General features: G+C 45.2%; 1 protein-coding gene across 12 annotated transcripts in view; it reads right to left on the reverse strand.

Annotated features, from left to right (window-relative positions):
* Positions 1-4,131: 4,131 nt before the first annotated feature.
* Positions 4,132-12,093, reverse strand: part of CHRDL1 (chordin like 1) — a 134,055-nt gene continuing 126,093 nt past the window's right edge. For 11 of the 12 annotated variants that reach the window (XM_059883258.1, XM_059883261.1, XM_059883257.1 and 8 more), the window contains 2 exons: positions 10,569-10,658; positions 4,132-6,411 (listed from right to left, as the gene is read on the reverse strand). In XM_059883258.1, coding sequence (XP_059739241.1) covers positions 6,281-6,411; positions 10,569-10,658 — 221 coding nt within the window. In that variant the 3' untranslated portion in view covers positions 4,132-6,280. The remainder of the gene's footprint in view (positions 6,412-10,568; positions 10,659-12,093) is intronic. The other variant, NM_001205187.2, reaches the window with a different exon arrangement.

Here is a 12,093-nt window from a genome sequence, read left to right on the forward strand (position 1 = left end):
AACACATGAAGGCATGCAAAAGGTGAAGGCACTCATTGTCCTTATCTCTAAAATAAGGTCAGTAATAGTAACTATTACATAAGGCTGTGCTGAGGATTAACTGGGAAAACATGCATGTCAGTTGATGACTACAGTGGCTGGTAAGTGTTTTGGTTGTTATTTCCTGGGGCAACAATTATCTGTGCCTGAAAGAGGTGGACAAGATCAGAGATGAGCAATAGGAGTTTTAAAAAATGAGTAGGTGTTTGTGAAGTAGAAGTATCAGAGGATGAATGTTCCAGGAAAATGGAGCTGTGTGTGAAGACACAGAAGTAGTAAGGACCCAGTAAGTATCTGGAAAATGGATCTGGCATGTTGGAGGATAGAGTGCATAGGGAGAAATGGAAAATGGTGGTAAACTACTGGGGGGCAAGCAAGACTCCAGGGAGGAGGTGACATTTGGACTGGGTCTTGAAGGATGAGTAGGATGCCAGGCAAAGAAGAAGAAAGAATATACTAGTGGTGGGAACACATATACAAAGGCACAAAGTTGTAAATGCGTATGAACTATTTGGGAGACTGCATGCTATGGCCAGGGCTCTGCATTCAAGGACTTCTCTCCTCTGCTTAGAGGATTCAGAGATATCAGACCTTGTTTGGCAGATTGGTGGGATGGGCCCCCTGAAGTCAGTTTGCATGAGGGATTCATTGGGGAATAAAAGCAGTGCATGTGCACCAAAGGAAAGAGGGATGAAGGGAACAGATTCACATCTGTCTTACATGCTTACACAGGCAGACCTCAGAGACATTGCAGGTTCGGTTCCAGACTACCACAATAAACCAAATATGCAAATAAAGCAAAGCACATAAATTGTTTTGGTTCCAGAGTACACATAAAAGTTTTGTTTACACTGTAGAGTATTCTCTTAAGTGTACAACAGCATTATGTCTAAAAAAACAATGTGCATACCTTAATTTAAAAAAAAAGGCCTTATTGGTAAAAACGTCTAACGACCATCTGAGCCTTTGGTGAGTTGTAACCATTTTACAATGGGCTTCCCTGGTGGCACACTGGTAAAGAATCCACCTGCCTGTGCAGGTGATACAGGAGATGTGGGTTCCATGCCTGGGTCAGGAAGATACCCTAGAGAAAGAAATGGCAACCCACTCCAGTATTCTTGCTTGGGAAATCCCATGGACAGAAAAGCCTGACAGGCTACAGTGCACAGGGTCGCAAAAGATTCGGACATGACTGAGAGCACACACATGCAATCTTTTTACAATGGTAACATCAAAGATCACTGACCACAGATCACCATCACAAATGTAAGAATAATGAAACGGCTTGAAATATCATGACAATTACCAAAATGTGACTCAAAGACAAGGCATGAACAAATGCTGTTGGAAAAATGGCACTGAGAGACATGCTGGAGGCAGGGTGGCCACAAACCCTTAATTTATAAAGTATGCCATAGCCTTGCAGCCTGATAGAATGAGGGTGACTGTATTCAGCAGAACCTCTCCATATTGGCAACTGAGCCCTGAGGAAAGCTGAAAGTAGAAACTAGAGGGCTTATTAAAGGCTTGTTTCCTTAAAAACTCCAGGAGACTCAAGCACAAGCAGACTGTGCTTTGGTCTACACAAGACATACTCACCAACTCGGTGTAAACTGTTTTAGCATAAGGTGACAAGGTATAACAGAGCGGGGGGAGGGAGGAGAGTCTTCTCCCCACTTGTGCACAGGATACTGTGGCACTGCAGAACACTGAGGGCTCCAGAACACCACCAATATGGTGGCACCTCCAGGCCAGCAGAAGGCACACCCACCTGTAATGTTACAGCTGGTGGCCATGGTGACTGTCAGGACAGATGTGCTGATGGAGGCAGTAGACAGCCATCTTTTTTCCAGTAGTGCCCCTCGCAGAGGAGTGCCAAAGCAAGAAAAAACTAAAAGGGTGGGTAATGTGGTGGCAGGCAGGACTTGTCCTTGAACCCATATGAGAGGATCTTAGGAGATTCCTGGGACTCCCTTGGAGGAGGGGAGTAAAAACTATAGGAAGGAAAAGACCCTGCAAGAGGAAGATAAGGGCAAAAGGTAACAAACATGGGCTATATTTAGGGGATCAAATGGGTAGGACTTGGTGAAATTTGGATGTGGGTGATCAGGGAAATGATAGTGTGCCAGGTGAAACCAAGGTGTCTGGTTTATGTGGTTCCCCCAATGGAGGCGTTTATTGGGATTTACAGCCCATCATTCCAGAAGAAAGTATGTCAGGTATAAAGTGGGACCAAGCTAAGAGAGATGATGGGAACTAGGTGTAGCTAATTCACAGTAAGGGATTGGAAACCAAAGGCCAAAAATTTGTCTGGGTTGTGGGCAAGGGCTCTGTGTGGGGTTGTGGCTTCTCATCTCATGCAACCCAAACAGCAAGTTAACCTGACTTTCCCATCACTTTCCATCTTTTCTTCTCTATAGGATCCCTCCCTTCAATATTCAGACATGGCCAAGCATCTCCCATGTTTAAGACAAAAATTTTCCCTTGACCTCATATCCTTCTTCTGCTACTTCTTTTACCTTCTGATGGCTCAGTGAGTAAAAAAAAAAAAAATAAATCTGCCTGCAATGCAGAAGACACAGGTTCAATCCCTGTGTCAGGAAGATCCTCTGGAGGAGGGCATGGCAACCCACTCCAGTATTCTTGCCTGGAAAATCCAATGGACTGAGGAGCCTGGCCGGCTACTGCCCATAGGGTTGGAAAGAGTCAGACACGATTGAGTGACTAAACACAGCATACCAAGGGTCGCCTCAAGCTGCTGCTTCCAATTGCTCATCTCCCTACTCACTTCTGGCCTCTACTCCTATCACTTCCCCAGTATTTCACCACCACTGACCTCTGTGTTGCTAACACCAGTGTGTCCTTTACTGTTGCTGCTGTTCAGTCACTAAGTCATGTCCAACTCTTTTTGACCCCATGGACTGCAGCACACCAGGCTCCTCTGTCCTCCACTATCTCCTGGAGTTTACTCAAATTCATGTCCATTGATGCTATCTAACCATGTCACACATACCCTTTTTAAGGGGCTTCCCCAATAGATCAGAGGGTAAAGAATCTGCCTGCAATGCAGGAGACACAGGAGATGGGGGTTTGATCCCTGGGTTGGGAAGATCCTCTGGAGAAGGAAATGGCAACCTACTCAAGTGTTCTTGCCTGGAAAATTTCAAGGACAGAAGAACCTGTTAGGCTACAGCCCAAAGACTTGCAAAGAGTCAGACAGGACTGAGCAACTAAACACAGTCTCCTTTTCTGACCTTACATAATTTTACATTGCAGATCTCTTGTATGTTGACTTCTGTGATAGCATTAATTTAGCTGGTATTAAGAGTTTGAGGGAATTTAGTCTGGATGGAGTCTTCCCTGGTGGCTCAGATGGTAAAAGCGTCTGCCTACAATGCGGGAGACCCGGGTTCAATCCCTGTGTTGGGAAGATCCCCTGGAGAAGGAAATGGCAACCCACTCCAGGACTCTTGCCTGGAAAATCCCATGGACAGAGGAGCCTGGTAGGTACAGTCCATGGGGTTGCAAAGAGTCAGACATGACTGAGTGACTTCACTAGTCTGGATGGAAATATGTGACAATACTTTTACTTTGTTCCCTATGCAAATTTGCCACGGAGCAGCAGATCAAAATTGAGGCCCTCTTGAAACCCATGTCAATGGCCTTCTGTCCCCAGGCTCTTAAATGTCTTGGCCTAAATAGAAGCCATATATCAATGGCCCTTTTCAGTGCCATGCCATTTTTGAACATTCATGGCCATGAGTAAATGCTCACTATGTACCAGACACTAGTTTAATCACCTAACATGAACTGACGGAATTAAATTTCACTGCAAGATTGCAGGCAAAGGTCGATGGTACCACTATCATCCCCATTTTATAGCTGGGGTGACTGACACAGCTGCTAAGTGTGGAACTGGGATTCAAAACCCAGGTCATCTGACTGCAAAGTTCTCACTCCTAACCATGAGGCTGTAGTGTGAGAGGGGTGTCAGGCTGAGTGTGCAAAAGCCAGGCCCTTCCATCACCAGTTACCCAGCCCAAGGTCTGTGCTGCCCAGAGTCATTCAGTCACATGACATTCCTGCACAGGATTTTTCCAAATGAACTTTTTATTAATTTAAAAATCCAGAAATACAGTGACTACATAAATAAGTACCCTATTTAGGTACATGTCCTGTGAGAAGAGTGAAAGGGTAATACTGTTATGTTATTCTTACTTGTTTACATGAGTGAACTAGAAAATGGCTACAGCTGCTAAGTGGTACTTATGGGCTTTGCTTGTTCCAAGTGTTTATGGTACAAATAAATACACAAGAAGAACCACATCCATTCCTCTCTACTAAGTACAGGCGGCTCGGCCTCTTCTCTCTCTCTGCAACACTCAACATTGGAGGGTTTCTACATTGGCCTCGCCCAGCACCCCAGCTCCTGCTTCACACGGCGCCTGGCCAAGGTGTGTCCCGGCGCCTGCAGGCAACAGTCTATCTAGGGAAGCTCCCTGGGTGTTCCCTTCAGGTTGAGCTTTCAGAGAACACCTGGGTGGGAAGGTTTTGGGGCTGAGTCATCAGAAGGGGAATCACCACTGACTTAGGATCCAATGACTTGTTTCCATGCTATGGAAATACTGCCACCTCTGGGTGGGAGACAGCAGCTGCTTAATGTTCAACCCCCCCACCCCCACCACTAATACTCTGAATGTCCTCCTTCCTTCCCCTCCCCTCTTCGAGAACAATGTGTCTGAGAGGCTGGTCCCCTGAAGGCCTGGCCACCAGGCCTCTGTGTCTCTTTGATGAGAACAGACTCCTTTATGCCAGGTTGCCATAAAGACTGGACCTTTTACATTTTTCCCTATTGGTGTCAAATAACAAAAAAATGTTCATCTTACCTATGGTCACAGAGTAGGAAAAATGGGATTTCTTGGTCCTTAATATTTAAGTATTCACTAGAGTTCGTCCAGGCCCCCCTGAGGAGATAAACCTAGAGAGCAGGTTTGAGATTCCTACTGTGGAGAATTTATAGTTTTCCCTCAGAATGGATCACTTGGGCTCTGGTATTAGGCTGCAAAGAGACATTTTTGGAGCAGCCCTCACTGGGATCCATGATTCAGGTTCATGCTTGGTGCATGAGAGGAGAATGGTAGGAGGGCTTAGGATAAGGATTGGTATCAGAATCCCCATTTCCCCCAGTGAGCGATAATTCTCCTAACTGAAGCTTGGGAGGACGGAGTCCCTTTGCCAAGTAAAAACCAACTCCTGTAATTGGAGAAGAGAAACTGCCCTTTTAAGAAGCTTCTAGAATTTCATCATTTAACCAAAATTTTTGGACTAGAGAACTATGACTTCAGGACAGTAAATGAGGATTGAGCTGTTAATTGGTGAGTTTTGTCAACTTGAAAACACATGGCTGACCTTGCTGACTTCTAGCAACTCTTTCCTTAAATAATTATTTTCTTTTATGTAGACTCAGTTTCTAAAAGTTTTACTCAATTCTAACTTCTTTATGGAGGTTTAGGGTGAAAAGAGAAGTGGTGCCATAAGGTAAAAGTTCTTTTCCACCTCAGAGTGAAGGCAGCCATGAAATGGTGTTCTTATTCTTTCCCAGAATCGGTGCCATCAACAACCACATCATAGACCCAGGGCACAGCCTTCTGCTCACAACTGCTTATTTATCCTCCTGGGTGCCAACTGCCTCCAAGTTACTTAGGAGTCAGGCAAGGGAAAGAAGGGGAGAGTCTACACTAGTCGTGCCTCAGAATGAAGGCTGTAGTTCAGTATGTGTGCGCGCATGCACATGTGTATGTGTACCTGTGTGTGTGTGAATATGGGAAGTCATTCTAAATTTTAAAGAGAAGAATTTCATACTAATATTTTCTCTGTACTAAAGAACTCCTACTAAGAAATTCCCTTCTCTTTCTTTCACTGGAATAGCTTTCTAGAGGTTTTGTTTACTCTTTAACCTGTAAAGAAATGTGATTCTCCCAGACACTAGAGCAGTGTTGTGGCGTCCTAGCCCTCTTCCTCCCACAGAGAATTCAAAACTCTTCTAGTCTCTTTGGAGGAGATGTTTAAGGGCTGACATACCACTCCAATAAAGGAGCAAGTTATACTGTGCACGGCGTGAATAATTGACTGCATTTGAGTTTGGGGTTTTAGGACACTGTTGACTTAAGCAAAGTAAGCCTGCAGTCCAGCTGCAGCTTAAGTTTTCTTGCTTTCCTCTATCCAATACTGTTTGTCTTGTCTAACAGTGGCCCTTTTCAGACCTTTCCAGGTACAAAACTTTGACCAAATCTTCAAGCTCCGTTCGGCACACACGACTGGAACACATCTGGCTGATCTGGGCTTCTCCTTCAGTGAAGATCTTCCACTGGCCTAAAAGGCAAACACAAAGTGGCCCAGAGACGTGAGAGGAGGGCAGAGCCAACGAGGAACAGAGCTGACGCCCCCATGCCTTCCCTGAATGCTCACGGATCCGCCAGGGGAGCTCGAAGACAGGCCTCACGAACTTTCAGCAAAGCAGACCCTGAAACACTTTCCTGGGGACAGATATGGAACATGGGTCACAGGGTCTTCATTTCAACACACAGCATTTGTCAGAGTCCCAAGAGTAAAACTTAAGTGTTATTCTTGGGATTTTTACAGTCTATTTAGTTAGCATTTAGGACTTGCTTCACCATCAGGTCATTAGCTCTTAGGTGGCAGTAGGTCAAATAAGGCACTTTGGGGACCTGTACCTGGTGCATTCCTGGGGCTTGGCTTACTCTCTGAGGCCTGAATATTAGTTTGGGTTACTTGATTGTTTACTGCTCGTTTCTTTATTCCTGCCACCCTTTGTCAAAAACTCTCCCCTCTCAGTTCCAGTGAAGTGGATGAACCTAGAGCCTGTTATACAAAGTGATGTAAGTCAGAAAGAGAAAAACCAAGAGCGTATATTAACGTGTATATACATATATATATATATATATATATATATATATATATAATCTAGAAAGATGGTACTGATGAACCCATTTGCAATGAAGGAATGAAGATGCAGACGGAACAGACTTATGGACACAGTGACAGAAGGAGAGAGTGGGACAAATGGAGAAGGTAGCATCGACATACATACACTACGATGTGTAAAATGCATAGCTGGTGAGAAGCTGCTGTATAACACAGGGAGCCCATCCTGGCGCTCGTGATGACCTAGGGGGGTGAGAGCGGGGGAAGGGAGGGAGGCTCAAGAGGGAGGAGACATATGTATAATTATGACTGATTTGCATTGTTATATGGCAGAAACCATCACAACATTGTAAAGCAATTTTCCTCCAAGTAAAAAATACATTAAATTACAATAAAAGCACTCTAGATATATTTAAATGGATACTAAATGCTAAGAATGAGAACATAAAAACTTGAAGGCCCTTCGCAAAGAACTGGTAAAATAGTGCTTGCTTTGTCTACTGATATATTTTAGACTGAGTCAATCTTTTTTTTTTAATTGACTTGTCATTAAACTTGATTAGTATATACAAAACAAACAAACAAACAACTCTCCCCTCTGCTTTGTCTTATGCCCACATGCTGGCCTCATCCCGCCCTTAGCAAGCCTCCCCTGCTCCTATGGCTCTGCAGAGAGTTCCAGTATCACATCCACCAGGGGACCCCTCTCTGCTCTGGGTGAACACAACTGCATCCTTAACCCCTTCCAGTCCCTGTTTTCTCCCCCCTCCCCCAGAACTGTCCACATTTCCAATGTGTCCCTACCAACTTCTCCATCCTCCCTCCAGTCATGCTAACCGAGCAAGCGGTTTTGAGCGTGTACCATGTGCTGAGCGCTGGAAACCACTGGATGTCTCTGAACCATCCCTTTTCTAACTTTCCCGGTCCCTCCGGGGCATGATTTTCCTTCCCCTGCTATTATCCTGCTCTGGCAAATAGGCTTCCTAACAAAATGCCCACCTGCATACCCTCATCAGTCTTCCTTTCATCCCCATAATGTTGCCACTTGGAGAACCTCTTGTCCAAGGTCAGCAAGCTCGTCTTAATCCAGAACTGACATTGAACCTCTTTTCTTTCTCTCACCACAGGAGATCATGTCCCCCCTTCCTTATAGTCTCCCATCTTGCTGCTCCTCTCTCACTTGGATTCTTCACTTCTCCCTAGTCTCTCAGATTTGATGGGAAAGGGGAGATGGGTCATGTAAGAAAGCAGCTTCCATCGAAGCCCTGCAGTGCACCAGAATCTGACAGGCACATTATACACAGGGTCAGGCTTGCACTTCTCTGTCCCCAGGTGACCCTGCAGGATCATCTCATCACTCACTGCCTTCAGTTGCACACAGAGGAACACATCATCTACCTCCATTATACACCCGCTGTGTGTAATTATACACCCAACTGTGATGGGAAGAGTTTGCTTAAATCATCTTCCAAGTGCCCCAGTGCCTAGCACAATGCCTGGCTCACAGTATGAACAAAAATATGTTCTCTGAAATTAATTGATAATTTCAAAAGTCACATTATTGATCATGGGATCCTAGACTCTGCCTCCTTTATTCCCGACTCACAGGAACTTCCAACTCCATTTGAATTCTCCTACCGTCCAGTTAGTTGTCTACTCATCTCCCGCAGAATAAACACTTGACCTTACCAATCCTATGTCCAGCTGCCTACTGGAAAACTCTCCTCAGATGGACTTCAAACATGTTCCAAATAAAACTCATTTTTTTTTTTTTTTACCAATTTTCATTCTCCAGTTTCCTACTGGTGAATGGTATTACTCTACATTCAATCTATAAAGTTGCTAATATTGGAGTCATTCTAAACTCATTTCTCTCTTTGCTCCTGATCTTGATGGTGTAACTTCCACCCCTCACAGGGACACCTCCTCCTCTGTCTAACTGACTTAATACAGTCTAACAGCTTCCTACAGACAATCACCAGCTCTCTCGCTAGAAACCCACTTTCCACCCTATATAGCAAGTACCACTTTCTGAAATCCAGATATGAATGCATCATTCACTTGCTTAAAAACCCCTACTGGGGTTCTCTGGTCTGGAGATCAAGTACAACTTCTTAGTGTGGCATATATATCAATTTGCCAACAAAGATCCATCTAGTCAAAGCTATGGTTTTTCCAGTAGTCATGTATGGATGTGAGAGTTGGACCATAAAGAAGGCTGAGCACCAAAGAATTAACGCTTTTGAACTGTGGTGCTGGAAAAGACTCTTGACAGTCCCTTGGACTCTAAGGAGATAAAACCAGTCAATCCTAAAGGAAATCAATCCTGAATATTTATTGAAAGGACTGATGCTGAAGCTGAAGCTCCAGTCCTTTGGCCACCTGCTGTGAAGAGCTGACTCATTGGAAAAGACCCTGATGCTGGGAAAGACTGAGGGCAGGAGAAGGGGGCGACAGAGGATGAGATGGTTGGGTGGCATCACTGACTCAACGGCCATGAATCTAAGCAAGCAAAGACAGGGAAGCCTGGTGTCCTGCAGTCAATGGGTTCATGAAGAGTCGGATGTGACTGAGCAATGGAACAACAACAACTGGCTTCTTTAGAATATGGCTTCTCAAAGTCATACATGCTTAATAAATGCATCTGAGAGCCAAGAAACATCTTTCTAAGGCACCATCTTCATACACTTGATACACTGTGTATAAGTTTGCAGCAAGTACCCATGCTCCTTGCCTGCCATCTCAACTCACTGGCTTCTTCCAGGCCCTCTACTTCCTGCCTCCAGCTTGTCTCACCTTTCTGTGCAACCCATGTGGCCTTTGTGATTCTTCATCACCCACACCCACATTTCTTGTTTGCTCCTGTCTGAATCTTCTCTTAGGATGTACCCTCTCCTTGGACTGATTTCCTGACCTGTTGCCCAGTCACACCCTTCTCTTTCAAAACCCACCTCTTCCCTGAATAAGCACACCTGGCTCTCATCTCATTGTTTTTCACAGTTTCCCCTGAACACTTAGGTATTTAACTCTCCAGAAGTATACTAATTCATAATGAACGCACTTGCATGTTCTGTCTCACCCATTAGAATTCCCAATGGATAGAAATTCTGTGCCTTTTATTCCTTTAGAAGGCCTCTCACCCCTCCCCGCACCTCCCACCCTCCCCGGTGCCTAGCAGGATCTAGTTCCAGGCTCCACCTAGCCTAGAAAGCCTAGGGAGAATCGCTAGTAGGCTTGAGTGCTTTTAAAGACACATGACCACCCAGGGCAGTTCCAAGGAGTCAAACAGAACTTTGAGACAACCCAAGAATCGATATGCAGTCATCTTCTCTCTCTCTCTCAGCCCCACCAGTGAGGTCATAGCTTTCCAGATGTGAGGTCTCCACATCTGGATAGGCCAGACCTCGGAACCTCTCAAGACGCTGGGTTTCATAACCCAGAGGAGAGAGAGAGAATAGTCTCTCTAAAGTTGATGTGGAGCATTGCTCCTGTTCAGTGAGAACACAGCCGGTACTTCAGCTGGGGAGACAAGACGTGGAACACTAGATGTGTTTTCCAAGGAGGTGAAGACAGTTGTCACTTACTCAGCGTTGTCCTGGTCACCAGCTTGAAGTGATGGAGTTCCTCAAACATCCTCTTGGAGATCTTCTCAATATGGAAGTGCTGGAGGATGCCTGAGGCCAAGCGAAAAATCAGGCAAGTGGTCAGGAGCTATCTGGAATTAGCAATGCTGTTTTCTGCTTGAGCTAAGCATATCATCTCATTACTGGGGCTTAGGAGTCTCGAGCTGGGCTGTGTAATGTGCTTAACCAGGAACTTGGTTGACTCGAGGGTTATCATTGACTGCTTTTGTTTTCTTGGCTCACTGACCTTCCCCCTGGTTCTCCAGAGGATGGAGATAAGGGAGACAGAGCTGCTGACCGTGGGACCCTTTCCTGGGGAAAGCCACGGGGAATCAAGCATGGGTGCTGGTTGGAGTTTCTGTAGCCCAAGGCAGTATTAGACATTCTGCCCTTGACCCCAGTCTGAGTTGGCTATGTCCCTGCCAAGCCACTGGGCGGTCCCCCTGGCTCAGCAGTGAGAACTTGAAGCAGGCTTTGCACATGGGTCATTTGTGTAAATGGAGAAGCCATCCCACTTCCTAAACTCCCCAGAAGGCATATTTTCCTTTGGGAAACAATCATAGCTCCTTTTGCTTTCCCTTATAAAAATGGGCAGAGTGAAAATAACCGGGCTTCCACAGTCTCAACCTTGCCCAAATAGCTTTCATCAGAATAACATGTGAACAATAGAAAACTGCCTTGCAGTTAAGAAGCAATGTTACCAGTCCACTTAAATAATCCTCCAGAGGTCTACAGGGAGCAGCGGACATGGAACCTGGGTTTTCCTCTGTCCAGCATGCACAGATCTTTGATGACCCAGTGTTGTGTACAACAGGCTCTTTAGAGGTGATAGTAACCAGTTGAAAAGCATCCACACCTCTCTGTAGGGCAATGCCAGTAGGGGAGCCAACAGAACAGTGCTTAGTCCTGGTGACTAAGGAGCTAAAGAGTTAAGAGATGGCAAACCAACATTCCTAGGTCAAAAGCAAAAATAAACAGTGCTGAGCCTTATATGTGTGTTCTAGCATATTTTTAAAGGGGTACAGAGAAGTTCCTGTTCTTTTGAGAAAGAAGGGAGACAAAAAAAGGTCCACAAATACTAGAGCAGTTGTTCCTTAAAAGATGGGTCTAAGTACTGCCTGTAGCAGCATCATCCGACTATTTGTTAGAAACACAAGTGTTTAGATACTCCCCTTGGCTGACTGCACTCAAATTTCTTGGATGGGGCAAGGTAGCTGTGTCTCACTCTAGCACCCTGCGTGATGCTGAAACATACTCGAGTTTGAGCACTCTCGAGCCTTAGGTGGGATCCAGTTGCAAAAGGATGTGCATTATTTCCAAATTGAAATGTCACCTCTACACTTGGATTCCTTGAAAACTTGACCAGACTAGATCAGCCTTAGTCTTGTAGCTATGGGATGATTTGAATAGATGTAGGTTCACAATGAACAGAACGTAGCTTTCTTGGGTAGTCAATGGGAGTAATCAGGAAAGGAATGGGACCTCA

Source organism: Bos taurus, chromosome X, assembly GCF_002263795.3.
Source record: "Bos taurus isolate L1 Dominette 01449 registration number 42190680 breed Hereford chromosome X, ARS-UCD2.0, whole genome shotgun sequence".
Lineage (NCBI taxonomy): Eukaryota > Metazoa > Chordata > Mammalia > Artiodactyla > Bovidae > Bos > Bos taurus.